Here is a 15237-nt window from a genome sequence, read left to right on the forward strand (position 1 = left end):
TAAGCAAATAAAATAAAGGCATTCTGTCCATATACAACTATAAAAAAAGGTAAAAAAAAAAAAAAAATTGTTCTAAGATTATACAGTAGTGATGGTTGCACAACTTTGTGACTATTCTAAAACCACTGAATTATATACTTAACAAAAGAATATTGTGATATTTTAACTATCTCAATAAAAATATATATATAAAATAAAACATAATACTTGCTTTCTGAAAATGTTGGCAATTCAATTTGACATTAACTTACCAGTTGAAGTTTTGCCATTGTTTCTTCAAGATTACGCATTTCAGAGAGGTTTCTTTTAATCTCTTTCTAGGAATAAAAAGTCTATTAGGTAAACACTTAAAAGTCTAAGAATACTTATTACTAAGTTACAATGCAATAAGACCAAGTAATTAATCTGGTGGTTCAAGTGTTTCCCTTTACCAGTAAGATCTGAAGCTTTAGCCCTAACTAAAGCTTATTTTCAATGATGAAGATTCTCCTTAATTTTTTGGTATCCTGAGTGCTTCTAGTGACGTATTTATAACATCTGAAAGAAAACAACCACTTGAAAATCTTTTTTCCTGTACACTTGTAGGACTTTCCTTAGATCCTGGGTTTTAGGACATATCCTATGGTACTGTCATTTTCAAGTTTCCCTATTCTGTTTGTTTCTCCCCACCTGCTTTTACCAACCTGGATCCTCTGCACTGCAACTGAAGAACGGAATGCCAGGATTAAAATATTATGACCCAATATGAATCTTTTATTGAACCAAACTATCATTTCTGAGCATGTTCAGTATATTGAATGCAGAAGCACATGAGATGCAAGGCAAAAGGAGGTAGAAAAAGAGAGGGATGAGCTACAAGAGTATTGCAATGGAACTAAAATCATAAAAGCAGAACCTACGCAGCAGCAAAACCAAAACTGTACTTACTAATCATGTCCTTCTTTTTCAAGATGGTTTTTGCAGGTTGCAGTGGCACATGCCTGTAATCCTAGCAGCTTGGGAGGCCAAGACAGGAGGATCCTAAGTTCAGGATGGCCTGAGCAACTAAAGAGACCCTGTCTCAAAATATTAAAAGGCTGGGGATGTAGCTCACTGGTTACAGTGCTTGAGTAGCATATGTGAGGCCCTGGGTTCAACACTTGTAACCACAGGGGGGAAAAAAAGGAAAAGAAAATGGCTTTGGCTATCTGAGATCCATATGAATTTTAGAACTTTCTTTTTCTGAAAAAAAAATGTCATTGGGATTTTTGATAGGAAGTGCACTGAATGTGTAGATGACTTTGGACAGTTTAAGAATATTAAGTCTTCCAATCCATGAATAAGGTCTTTCCACTTATTTGTATCTTCTTTCAATTTTCAGCAATGTTCTGTAGTTTTCATGTGCCAAGTTTTTCACTTTATTGGTTAAATTCCTAAAATTCCATTCTTTTTGATGCTATAGTAAGTGACATACCTTAATTTTCTTTTTGATTTTTTATTAGCATAGAGAATCATATCTGATTTTGTAACATATAATGATGTTGAATTTATTATTATTTATTATTTCATAAATGTGGAATCTAAAGGGTTTTCTATAGATAGATCATGTTATCTATAAATAGAGGTAATTTTATTCTTTCCTTGCAATTTACATGCCTTTTCTTTCTTTTGCTTACGACATTGCTCTGGCTGGGACTTTTAGTACTATGTTGAACAGAAGGGTTTTGAAAGTATATATTTCAGACTTGTTTGTTATTTTAAAGAAAGTTTTCAGTCTTTCAACACTGAGTATGTTTGCTGTGAACTTTTCATAAATGATTTTTATTACATTGGGGTAATTTCTTTCTAGTTTACTAATTAGTGGAGGTTACATTATATAAAATTAATTCAGTGATATAGAGCAATGTGGTCTTCAATTTGGGTTATTCCTAGCAAAAAGAGTTCCCAAGTATTATGTTAAATTCTGGTATATCATAGTTTTAAGGATCAATGACTGGGTACTTAATGTGCACATATAGTACTTCTTAAAAATGATGTACCTAAGAACTTGCTTTCAGACTCAGTATCATGTGAGTCAGTATCATTCCTACTTTCCCTTTCACACTAAGAAAGGTTTACACAATGGCATACTACTTTAAGACATAAAAACAAAACAAAATAAAACAAAACAAAACTTTAGGAATATCAGATAAAGAGAGTAATTAGAGGGTCTTAATGAGGTCACTCAGTGGCAGAGTGCTTGCCCAGCAAGTGCAAGGTCCTGAATTCAGCATTACTCCCTCCACCAAAAACAATTTGAAATGTTGAAACTTTGGGGTTGGCTGAAAGCTTTAAATAAAACACATTTTCCCTCATTATATTTCATTAATACATGTATTTCCAATAAACCTTTATCTTTTAAAAATATATCAACATTTGTGGTACTATGGTCACTTTTACCCCCTGATTATTAACATTATTCTGAGGAAAACGTTAACACTTTGAACTTTACAGTTATAGGAAATTTTTTTTAAAAAGTTTTAATTTATATACTTTTTATTCCAAACAGTTATGACACAGTGAATATAAAAAGATATTTAAGCATAAAATATGTTAAAATAAAATTTTGTGAGAATTTCAAGGAGAAAGAGTAATTTAGATTTCATTGACTCTATCTAAAAGAATAAGAGTTTTATTTTAAGAGATCAGATTGGAAATTTCATGCTTTGCACCTATTTTAATTTAAAAACGAAAAAAGTTAGCTATCAACTTTGTAATGTATCATATATTAAGAGACACCTTTAAATGGTTCTTGAGCAAAAAATGACAAGACAAACTTCAGAGGGTCTCTCCCACTGCAGATGAAAGAAAGAAATGGAAATCTTAAAGGAAAACAGGACAGAGTTTAGAGAGCTAACCCAAGATTAGATATGCTTCAGAAAAACTCCTGACTAGAACAAATGCAATTATTTAGCATGTGTAAACAAAACTTAAGAAAACCTTGAATCCAAAACAAAAATGAAAAACACAAACAACAAAATAAATGACCTAAATAGGGATATCACTGTGTTCTAGGAGAATTCATGAATACTTTCCCAACCTAGATACATCATTACCTTTGCTTCTCCAAGTTCTTTATCAGCAGTCTCAAGTACTTCTTCTTTATGTCTTTCCAACTGCTGTGCTAACTGGTCTATTTCAGTTAATTCTTGGCAGAGTTTTTCATTTTTGTTACTTAAATTAACAACTTCAGTTGTCACTGTTTCCTTGGTTTCCATAAGTTCTTGAATATGTTTCTCCAGTTCTTTATTAGCTTGCTGAAGAAAGTCAACCTAAGTTGAATTTGTAATTCATAAGGCATATGAATTGGTTAATTATGATGAATATTGAACTTTTCAAAATAATATTTCAAAAAGTTACATTTTAAGAGATAGTGAAATTAAAACCACAGCTATTTTATATCTGTAAATTTAAATACTGATTTTATTTGCAAAACTGACAATGTATAGTTTAATGAAAAATATATATCTACTGGCTTTATTTTCAAGCACAGAAAGATAAGTAAGAAATTTGTGTGAATTTTTTTCCAACACAGAGTTCTAAAAATGTGACAAGAATATCACAATATTAGAATGTGCAATCTAATACAGAGGCCACTAGCATCTATGTTCATGTGGCTACTGAGCACTTGAAGTATTGCTAGTCCAAACTGAGATGCACTATAAATGTAAAATAATATACATGATTTCAAAGTCCTAGTTTTTAAAAAAAATGTAAAAACATTACAAGCTGCATAAGATTTTGGATATACTGGGGTAAATATATTAATACAATTAAAATTTCATTTTTACATTTTAAAATCTGGCTACTGGAAAATTTTTAATTGCATATTTGGCTCTTATTATATTGCAGTTAGCACTGTTCTAGAGCTACTAATTTTTTATTTATTCTATTCTGGTACAGTCTAGGCAGCTCTGACAGATCTAAACTTCTAAAGTTCAGTGCCATGCCTCATAGAATTCTCTTGTTCTTCCCCTCTTCAGTCAAATGCATAGTCTAAGTGGATAAAAGGTACAAATTTAATTTACATATATCAAAATAATTTTTTACATTATAAAAGAAATTCAGTCAGAAATTTTTTAATTTTAATCTTTTTGATCTAATTAGTTGTATATGACAGTAGAATACATTATACATTTTGATAGATCATACATAAATGGAGTGTAATCTCTCATTTTTCTAATCCTAAGGCCAAATGTCTTCTCTGATGTGCAGATGCTAATTCACAATGGGAGGGGTGGATAGGGAATGATATTAGAGAAACTTTTTAAAAATAAAAAAGCCATCCACTAGAATAACCCATTACACAAAGATAAGTTTTCTTAGTATATTGTGATATATTCTTTCAGTGTTTTCTCTTTCCAAATACATACATTTTTTTAAAAATTGAAAATCACATTGTGCCTATAGTTCATTTAAAAAAAATATTTAACATTATAGTATATCTTAATTCCTGTCTCATTAAATATTCTTTAATAAGGTTTTTCAATAACTAATGTATTTCTAGATACTTTGGTTCTATTAAATTTTTCCCACTGTAAATAGTACCTCAGTGAACAACGCTGTTACTTTTACAAACCCACAGACGATTAAAAACACTTAGGATTTCATATACTTAGAGAAATAATCATAAGAGTCATTACCTGAATATTTAAATGAGTAATAAGCTTTTCATTGGTTTTATTTCTATTCTCCAGAGACAGGATATCAGGGGAGCGACCACCATCCAAAGCACCTGACAGTCTTTCTATTTCTCGTTCTCTTAGCTCAATCTGAAGACATAAAGTCATACCATCAATTTAAAAAATCTAGTTGTAGACCATATGATTAACACTGAACATTTATTTGGACATGTTTCACAATACATATCAGATAAACATTCATATTTATATCCACACATAAAATGCATACACATAGAGCAAAAATAAGTACAAAATGCCAATATAGTCAGGTGCAGTGACACATGCCCATAATTTCAGTGAGTTGGGAAGCTGAGAATCACAAGTCTGAGGACAGTCTTAACAACTTAGCAAGATCCTGTCTCAACATAAAAAATGAAAAGAGCTGGGAGTGTAGCTCAGTGGTAGAGCACCTCTGGGTTCAATCCCTAGTACTGGGGAGAAAAAAAAAACAAAAAAACAAAGGTCAAAAAAAGTTTGATAATTATTTTCACTGAATAGATTGTTCCTAATTAATTTCTGGATTTTTCCACCTCCTCTAAGATTAGGCAATGCTCATATAAAAAGAAACTTGCTAACAGAGTATATTCATGTTCAAATGTTAGCACTGAGTCCAAACTACTTCGGTGCCCCGTGGAATAAATGTAGAATGAGTGCATGGAATAAATGTGGAATGAATGGAAAACACTCAGAAAACTGAGTTGCTCTGATTCTCAGTATTTAAAAAGGATAAGAAACGAGGGTGAATTTCATTTATTATTCAGAAAACAACAGACATAATAAAAAGATCACTACTATTAACCATAATTGTCATTAATTCACATGCCAAAATTTGGAAAAATCCACATACTTCCAAGGTTTGGTTCGATTTTCTAAAGAAAAACACAAAATGTTCAACATTCAATTCAATAAACAATTGAGCAAAGAACTAAGCATGCAAAGATGAATGAAACATTGTCTCTGACTTTTAGGAACACACAGCTTTACAGGGAAAACCAGCAAGTAAACCAATAATTGCTATATAGTGCGGCAATGAACGAATAGAGGAATCAGGTATATGGCACCAAAGTAATTAAGGGAATTAAACAAAAGCATAAAACAAATGTATTTTTGAGGTAGGAGAAATGGCTCAGTATGACTGGATCATAATGTACAGTGGAACTTGTGGCTGGAGATGAGTCTAAAGAATTAAACTTTAACAGAAAGAACAGTCCCTTACCCACTATCTTTTCTTTTTTTCTTTCTTTTTTTTTTTTTTTCTTTTTTGGTACTGAGGATTGAACCCAGGGACACTACACCAGTGAGCTACATCCCAAACCCTTTTAATTTATTTTTAATCTTGAAACATGGTCTTGCTATGTGGCCTTGATCTTGCAACGCTCCTGCCTCAGTCTCCTGAGCAACTGAGGTTACAGGCATGCACTACCACTCCCAGCTGTACCCATTAAGTCTTTCAAAAGTCTGAGCATAAATATTGCTAATTTTATATAAGTACTGTGCACTACTGATTGTGCCACTGGAGCTCCAGTATTGCTAATTTTAGAGGTAAAAATAGGAAGTTAGAGAGGCTGACAGCCAGAGGAGGGAGACATGGTAAATCAGGGAAAGAGTTTGAGAATAGCAAAATGGGTGCTGGGGATTGAACCCAGGGCCTTAGGCATGTTAAGCATGCATTCTTCCACTGAGTTACACCTCTAGTCCCACAAAATCTGAAATGTGTGCTGAGTAAAACAAAATACACTCAAGTAAAAGAATAGTAACAACTAAAAACATAGTGGGCTCAACTAAGATCAATAACTATAATAAATGGTGGTTCCAATTAGAATGGTCAAGCAATTTTCTCCAAACATCTCAGTCATCTCACAGAGATGGTATATACTGCCCAATTTATGTTCATAAAGTACTTAGATAAAAATGTGATGAAAGTGTGATTGTAAACTGAAAAATACCAACAATATTCAACTTGTGCTTATTTAATATTTTTAACATCTCTTCATAAAGTAAAAAATCTTTGGTTAATGTTAGTATGATTTCCTTTAACTCCATTTTCATTAAATAATCTTCAAAGTACTTTACAAACTTAACAGTTATACCAAAACATAAGTTACATCTATAATTGTATGTGCAAATCACTTTACTCCACAACTGCAACCACTGCAGAAAATGAAAAACATGTTATTCAAATTTAAACTTCAGTAAGCGTATGAAGAAAGCACACTTGTAAAATTTAGCCAAGAGATCAAAATATATAAAGTGACAAAAGCTTGAGATGGTTATGATTTAACTCTGCAACTATTCATTCCTCTGCTTCTGGAGAAAACTGCTTTATGAGATACTAATGCTTGTAGAGAAAACACCGAAAGTATAGGAATACAGAAAAATTATCTCTAAAGGGATTTATGTTCAAAATGACAATATGTGAGAATTAAAAGGTCATAAAAATACAATTATCAAACACAGTATGCTTCAATAAAATCCCTTCTGATGGAGGTAGTACTGTGCTTATAAAATTCTATTTGAGGAGATAGATGTTTCACCTAAGAGAAAAAGAAACAAACCAAAATAAAAGATGATCATTCACCTCAAAGAATAAGGAAGGAAATGGACCAGGTGCTTTAAAGTCATCTAAGCCATTTCTGCTATTAACTCTATTAAAACAAACTGATGGAAAAGATAAAGGCTATATAAAAATTCAGTGTCAGTAAAATGAAATATAACTGAATTCTAGTTAAGATCATAGTACATTCATTTCAATCCCAAATATGCAAGTAATAAAAATCCTACCTGCTTGCTGTAATCTTTTATGCCACTTTCCATCATTGCTAACTTTTCTTGTAGTTGGTGGACTTCCTGCTGAAGCTCTTGAATCCTGAAACACATTTGTAACTAATGTCAATATATACATACTTTTGTTAAGAAAAAATAAAATGACAAGACATGAAAATAGATGACTTGTTTAAAAGTTCTATACTTCCTGCTTCTCAGTGAGGGATGAAATGCCAAAGGGTTCCAAAGTCTCAACATAATTGCAGAATATCATCTTTGAGGGCTTTGTAAGAATAGATTTTTAAAATTAGTAAATAACTGGAAACCTAGATATATTATGCAATAAAATGCATTTTGATCCACTACTGCATTTTGATCCTTAGGACAACTATCCATTCTTAGATTCAGGAAAATGAGGGTCTGGTTCAAAAGTCTCAATATCATTAACTGAAATAAGGGACTAAAATGTGTTTTTGCCCCTGTGTACTAATAAAATACTGTGCAACCTTGAAGGAAAATATTGAGAAAATGATTTTCCAAGTGACTACAGCAAAATATCTACTGTTTCTGGAACTTATAAATTCCAACAGAATCAAGATTTTGTCCAACATACTGAATTCTACAAATATCCAAATGTATTTATACTACCTCAAAATGATACAACCTACTTTTGTACTGGAAAGAAAAAGCCTGAAATCAGGTCTGCTTTAAGAGAGATTTTCTATGAGGTAGGTTAAGTGAGGTTGGATACAGCTCAACCCTACACTCAAACTTGCCTACTAATCTAGTTCAGAAGAATAGTATACAAGTGCATATATACAAATGAATAACTGGATACAAACAAAATGTGTGTGTGTGCCAACTAAAGTGAAAATTACAGAATTCATATCACCTATGCAATCCAAATAATTATTTAAATAATACTAACACATTGTCTGAGAAGTCTTAGATTACAACAGAAGAACAAAACACAAAGTATTTCAGTTAAGGTAACTGTGTAAGTTCAGTTGGGCAGGATGGTCCATGCCTATAAATCCAGCTACTCAGGAGATTGAGACAGGAGGACTGCAAATTCAAGGTGATCTTGGATGACTGAGCAAGACCCTATTGCAAAATAAAATAAAAACGCTGAGGATTTAGCTCAGAGGCAGAGCACTTGCCTAGCATGTGCAAGGTCTTGGATTTGTTCCCCAATACCAGTGGGTGGGTACATAATATTGTGTGAGAATAACCAAGTGAAGAGATCATACTCAGTACCTCAACCAATCCTTTTATCAAGATTATTACATTGATTAATAAACTGAAAAAACTTCCCCCTAAATCTCTGCATAAAATACAAAATAAAAAGTTATCTGCACTATTTCCATTAATGTATCCCACGGTTTGAAATGATTCCCCGTTATTACAATAGTGTGGTGTCACTAATGCTGTTTGCTTGCTCCTTTGAACCCCTTATAATTTTCTTAATAGCATTTCATGCACTTCTCTTGTCCCATCTCCACTACTGGACATCAAGATTTTCAAAAGCAGTAGCAGCACTTTCTTCATTTTTTTTTTTCCTCAAAACACTTAACACAGTGCCTTGCCCAGGAGGCTTAATGCATTTTTTTAAAAATGTTACTGTTGTTTTTAGACCTTTGTTTAATGTGGTGCTGAGGATCAAACCCAGTACCTCACACATGCTAGTTAAGTACTCTACCACTAAACTACAACCCCAGGCCCACTTTAATGCATTTTCAATGAAAAGAAATTTATGATTCCATTTTAAAAGAATATAAACAAAGAGCCAGAGAAATCATAAGAATTTCAAATCCAGGGCTGAGGCTGGGGCTCAGCAGTGGTGCACTTGCCTTGCACACATGAGCCACTGAGTTCAATCCTCAGCACCATATAAAAATAAATAAAATAAAGGTATTGCATCCATCTACAACTAAAAATATTTTTTAAAAAAAGAATTTCAAATCCAGTTATAAATCTATTCATGTCCACCTGACATTTGATATAACTCTTAATAAAGATTCCTATAAAAGATAACTTACTTAGAGATGAAACTAAATGTGTAAGTAACTCTACTGAAATAGATTCTTGTCAGCACAAAATTATTTGAAAGCATGTATGGACAGAAACCTCAGATTCATGATCTATTTGAAATCAAAGTTCCAAAACAAGCAAAAACATTCTATTATCATTCAGGAAGTATTCACTGAGTGCTTGTGCAAAGTTCTGTGCAAGTTACAGGGGATACAACAGTTAACAAAAGTCTACCTACCAAGAAACTTATAGTTAACCCAGTGATCAATAAAGTCAACAAAGAATTATTATTGTTTTGAGTGCTGGAAAGTAAAACCAGGGCCTTGCCCATGCTAAGCACTCACACTTAGCACTCACTAAGCTCCACCCTCAGCCCTCAACAGAGAATTATTTAATGCACCTATTATCAGCCACTTGCAGGAGGTCTGCAATGTAAGGGTCATCTGGCTGTGGAACTGGATAACAACTAACTTCAGAGGGAGGGACTGGTTCGTCTATTTGCATACGCTGGCGCCTGAAAGCAATGCTTCTTTTCTTGCCACCTTAAAAAAAAAAAAAAAAAAAAAAAACAAACCAAATGAGTGTCTTAAAAATTAAGGGGAAACAAAATAAAACACCATCTAAGAATTAAATATTCCAGCTGGGCACTGGTGCACACCTGTAATCCCAGCAGCTTGGGAGGTTGAGGCAGGATGATCTCGAGTTCAAAGTTAGCCTCAGCAAAAGCGAGGCACTAAGCAACTCAATAGACCCTGTTTCTAAATAAAATACTAAAAAGGGCTGGGGATGTGGTTCAATGGTTGCACATCCCTGAAGTCAATCCTGGGTAATCCCTCCCCGCCCACCCCCAAAGACTTAAATATTCCAGGATAGCCTCTGTTAGAAAGTATCTAATTCATATTACCTTTGTATTGTTGTTGTTGTTATTGCTGTTACTGAGGACTGAACCCAGGAGTGCTCTACCACTGGACTATATCCCCAGTCTTTTTTATTATTCTTCATTTTTTAATTTCGAGACAGGGTCTCACTAAGTTACTGTGGTTGGCTTCAAACATGGGATCCTGTCTCAGTCTCCCAAGTCCATAGGATTACAGGCATTTGCTACCGTGCCAGACTTACATTACATATTGATAAAATGTTTTCTCCCTTATATGTAAATACCTACCCTGATCTTTAAACTATGTATTCTTAAAACCTTAGCAAGACTTGGATATAAAACTAATTTTATATGCCTGCATGTTTGGCATATACATCCAGATTTAATATGTTCCTTGGCCAGATGGGGATTAGCTTTTGTCAAAATTAAAACTCCATGTGCCTTGTAGTGTTTGCTCTTATGAACTCAAGAAATCATCAGGAATAGAAAACTGCCAAAGAGCAGCTTAAGGCAGTAAGAACTAAAATACACATACAGATTAAGTAATGTCAAAAGAGCAGATAACAGAATTTTTAAACAGTAAAATTAGAATATGATGGAATATCATCTGTAACATAAAGTCATGCTATAACCTGAATTAGTGGAAAATATTTTCAAAATTATCTTTACAAGTAGCAAATGCAATCTTTTTAACACATAGATCCATCTTTTCTTGGTCTAAAACCAAGACGTGAATAATTTACTTTTTAAGCATTTGGCCAAGATTAGAATTGTACTTTAGAAACTGATTCTCATGAAGATTAAACATAAGCCACAATTTTGTCTTCATTAGAATTCTAATAAATTTTGTTTAGGGAAGGAATAAGCTTACCTGGAGTTTGTACCACAGCATGCAAATTCTTTTCTTGGAGTTGTTGAATTTTTTCATTCTTAGCTTTGCTTTCTTTCTCCAAAAGTCTGAGTTTATGAACATATTGGTTATTTAGAAATTTCAGATCAGCGGTTTCACGTGCACACTTTTTTAAAGCCGTTTTCAACTCTTAAAATAAAAAGATTCAAAGACTGTTTTAAAGATCAAGAAATCCATTGTCCTTCCACTTCAAAAAATACAAAAAGTCAAATCAATTTAAAAAGCTCCACCCAATTCTTGAAAGCACTTTTTAACCTGTCACCCTTTCTACCATTAAATAAAACTATAAATAACTCACTAAACACAAAAAGAAATTATACTTTTCTACTGCTGAAGGTGCCTAATATACACAATGGTTTTTGATCTAGTAAATTAGGTATGAAGCCAAGAAATTATAAATTCATGCCAGGTATTAGGACTTTCTACCAAATGTAAGAATTTATAATAAGATAACCATACAATTACATTCTGCCTAGTACCTTTGAAATCATCCTATTCTATCTACCTCCTACTTCAAAAATTATTAGACAAAGCAATCCATGGTTTTCACCTTACATTTCTACTTTTATCTTCACCAAGAGAAAAACAAAACTTATTTCAAGAACATATCTTCAGTTCTAGCATTTTAATTCTAAAACTTTAATTCACATACAATATAGCTATAGAATACACAGTTATTTTCCTTCTTAGGAACTCCTCAACACACCCTACTGTATTTAAGGAGCTGTTAGTAAGACCATATGTTTTCTAACCAATGGTTTTAAAATTGGAGTTTAGCCTTTTCTACATATAAAACCAAAAGAGCAAATCTATTATATTGAAAATATTATCAAATTTTCACTTACCTTTAATGTGTTGGTCTGAGTACTCTTTCTGTTTCATTAATTCCAGGTATAATTCATTGTTTTCCCTACTCAATCTTGCATTTTCAAGTTTATAGGGTTCCAAAACAAAATCAAAATTGGCACTTTCCTTTTCAGCTTTCACAGTAGATAATTTTGATTGTCGAAGGCTCTCTGTTGTATGAACTAAGTCACTAAAATTAAGGAACAGAATTCATAAATACAAAGAACATTCCATTAGTCTTCTAATAACTTGAAATGTATTTCTAAGAAGGCTTAAATATATCTTAATGTTAAATGATATCAAAATTTTTAAAAAGAAACTCAGCACAGAGGCATATGTCTATAATCCTAGATACTTTGGAACAACTTAGCAAGACCCTGTCTTAAAATTTAAAAAAATTTTTAAAAGGGCTGGGGATGTACTTCAGTGGTAGAGAGCTTAAATATATAGCCTGGTTTCAATCCTCAATATCTCAAATAAATAAACAAATTAAAAAAAATAAAAAAGAATGCCAGTAGTTTTTCAAGGTATAAGTCCTCAAAATTTCTCAAAGTAAGATTATTGTAAGTTATGAAATAAATACACACTGAATCATCTTTGAATCTCCCCTCTTGCTTATCCTCCAAGTCTGTCGACTCTGTGATTTGTTTTCATTGAGCAAGTATTTATTGATCGTTTGCTGTATGTTAAACACCAGGGATATAACAAATAAGAAATCAGTCTCTTATTTCTGAGAACTCTTGGATCAGTGGAAAATTCATACAATATATATTTATTGAGGAAGAAACATAAAAAAGCCTTCACCACTGCGAAACTTATATTCTACAGAGTCTATCAAAAAACATAATACTATGTCACAAACTCAACAAATATTTTGGTGCCTACTATATGTTCAAACTGATACAGGAGTGACAAAGTCAGTCTTGGTCTCATGAAAGTGGCATTCTAAACAAAGGCAAAAATGAATTTGCAATAATGCACAGTTAAGGTAACATGTAACCTAAGCTAAAGAGACCTACGGGATATTTCAACTTAGAAGCTAAACAGGCAAAGGGCCAGGAACACAGAGGAGAAAAGATGTCCATAGGCAGATGGAACAGCATACAGAGAGACCAAGGGTAAGAGTGCATATTACGTTTGGAGAGTTTCAAGTGATTCAACACAAGGGAGATGAAGCTGTGGAAAAAAGCAGGGATTAGATCATGAAAGTTTGGAAGATCATATGAAAGAACACAAAATATCTTCAATCCATTCTTTTCATCATTACTGGTAGTCCTACTATAAAATCCTTCCCTGTTCCAGTCCTAAACCATTTTAATATAGCTTTTGTAGAAAAGCAAAAAAAAAAAAAAAAAAAAAAAAAAAAAAAAAAAAAAAATCAAAAAGAATCTTTCAATTAAGGTAAGATGTAATAGTAATGACCACATATTATAGAACACAATAACAACATATTAGAGAACCTTGAAATAATTATTAAAGATCAGTGAAGTAGACATAGAACTTAAGAAAGAGAAAGTTAGGCTAAGAATATAGCTCAATAGTAGAATACTTGCCAAGCACATGTAGAGGCCCTGGGGTCAATCCCAGCACTGAGAAAAGAAAAGAAAAAAAAGAGAGAAAAGAAGAAAAAGGAAGTATCTCCCACTATATCAAAAACTATTCACAGGGCTGTGGAGATAGCTCAGTCGGTAGAGGGCTTGCCTTGCAAGCACAAGGCCCTGGGTTCGATCCCCAGCACCGCAAAACAAACAAACAAACAAACAAAAACAAAAAAACCCCAAAACTATTCACAAAGAAACAACAAACAAAAAAACCCCAAAACTATTCACAAAGAAAATCCTTGGAAATATTCACTCTGAATAGTAACAGAGTGAGTGGTGATCCCTGCATTTTGCAATGTGGAGGCCCTGGACTGAGAACAGATGAATTAGGACATAAGGAAGAACAGATGATTTAAGTACTTTCCAAAGTCTTTACTGAAGAGAGAAATTCGATCAAAAACTAGATAAGTAGGCCAGGCGTGATAGCACACACCTGTTATCCCAGCAGCTAGGGAAGCTGAGGCAGGATATCTCAAGTTCAAAGTCAGCCTCAGCAACTTGGTGGGGCCCTAAGTAACTTGGAAGTAAATTAAGGATCACATATATTTAGAACTGTGTTTTTATCTTTACCTGAAAAGTTTTTCCACCAAAGGCAAACATTCCACTGTCAAAGTCTGGCGGTATCCCAACTGATCCAATCTTTTTCTAATATTAATATACTTTCTTTCTGCAGCTGTAGTCATCTTGTCTTCCAAAACCAGTTTTATTCACTTCTAGAAGTTAAAGTTCTAAAAACAAAAGAATGAAATGTCATTATATTATTACAGTTATTATTTTCATTTCACAATAAGAAGAAAAGATTCAACATGGCATGACAGTGCATCCCTGTAACCCTAGATACTTAGGAGGCTGGGCCAGGAGGATTGAAAATTCCAGGCCAAACTCCATAGTTTAGGGAGACCCTGTCTGAAAAATAAAAAGGGCTAAGATGTAGTTAATGGTAGAGTGCCTGCCTAGCATGCCCTAGGCCCTGGATTCAACTCCCAGTACTGCAGGAAGAAAAGGAAAAAGAAAAGAAAAAGCTGGGAACAGTGGCACCCACCTGGAATCCCAGTGACTCAATCCCAGTGACTGGGAAGGCTGAGGCAGGAGGATTCCAAATTCAAGGCCAGGCTGAGCAACTTAGGAGACCGTGTCACAAATAAAAAGGGGTCGGGATGTAACTCAGTTGTAGAGTGCCCCTGAGTTCAATACAACAACAACAACAAAAAAAATTTTAATATGAAACAATTACTTTTTGTTTCTCTTCAGATAGGTGGTCTTCTGAAACATTCAGATTGACTTAAATTCAACACATGATCTCCATCCATGTAGCTGCATTAAACTGTGAATCTCTTCATAAACCTAAATATCAAAACTAAAACAATAAAGATCCTAAAAGAAAAAGAAGATTTTTCAGAGCCTGAGATAGGTAAAGAATTTTTAGAAGGAACTACTAATAGCACTAAACAAAATAAAAATTTCATCAAAATTAAAAACATCTGCTCATCAAAATACTCTATTAAGGAA

At 33.2% G+C, this 15237-nt stretch overlaps 1 protein-coding gene across 5 annotated transcripts in view; it reads right to left on the reverse strand.

The window, feature by feature from the left end:
* Positions 1–15237, reverse strand: part of Cep135 (centrosomal protein 135) — a 73340-nt gene that overhangs the window by 54630 nt on the left and 3473 nt on the right. For 2 of the 5 annotated variants that reach the window (XM_047566984.1, XM_047566980.1), the window contains exons 2-10: positions 14771–14909; positions 14299–14456; positions 12127–12317; positions 11243–11410; positions 9895–10036; positions 7482–7566; positions 4662–4790; positions 3075–3290; positions 252–317 (exon numbers count right to left, since the gene is read on the reverse strand). In XM_047566984.1, the coding sequence (XP_047422940.1) occupies positions 252–317; positions 3075–3290; positions 4662–4790; positions 7482–7566; positions 9895–10036; positions 11243–11410; positions 12127–12317; positions 14299–14411 (1110 nt within the window). In that variant the 5' untranslated portion in view covers positions 14412–14456; positions 14771–14909. Of the gene's footprint in view, positions 1–251; positions 318–3074; positions 3291–4661; positions 4791–7481; positions 7567–9894; positions 10037–11242; positions 11411–12126; positions 12318–14298; positions 14457–14770; positions 14910–14962; positions 15103–15237 lie in introns of all 5 variants that reach the window. The other 3 variants (XM_047566982.1, XM_047566983.1, XM_047566981.1) reach the window with 2 other exon arrangements.

Source organism: Sciurus carolinensis, chromosome 10 (genome assembly GCF_902686445.1).
Source record: "Sciurus carolinensis chromosome 10, mSciCar1.2, whole genome shotgun sequence".
NCBI lineage: Eukaryota > Metazoa > Chordata > Mammalia > Rodentia > Sciuridae > Sciurus > Sciurus carolinensis.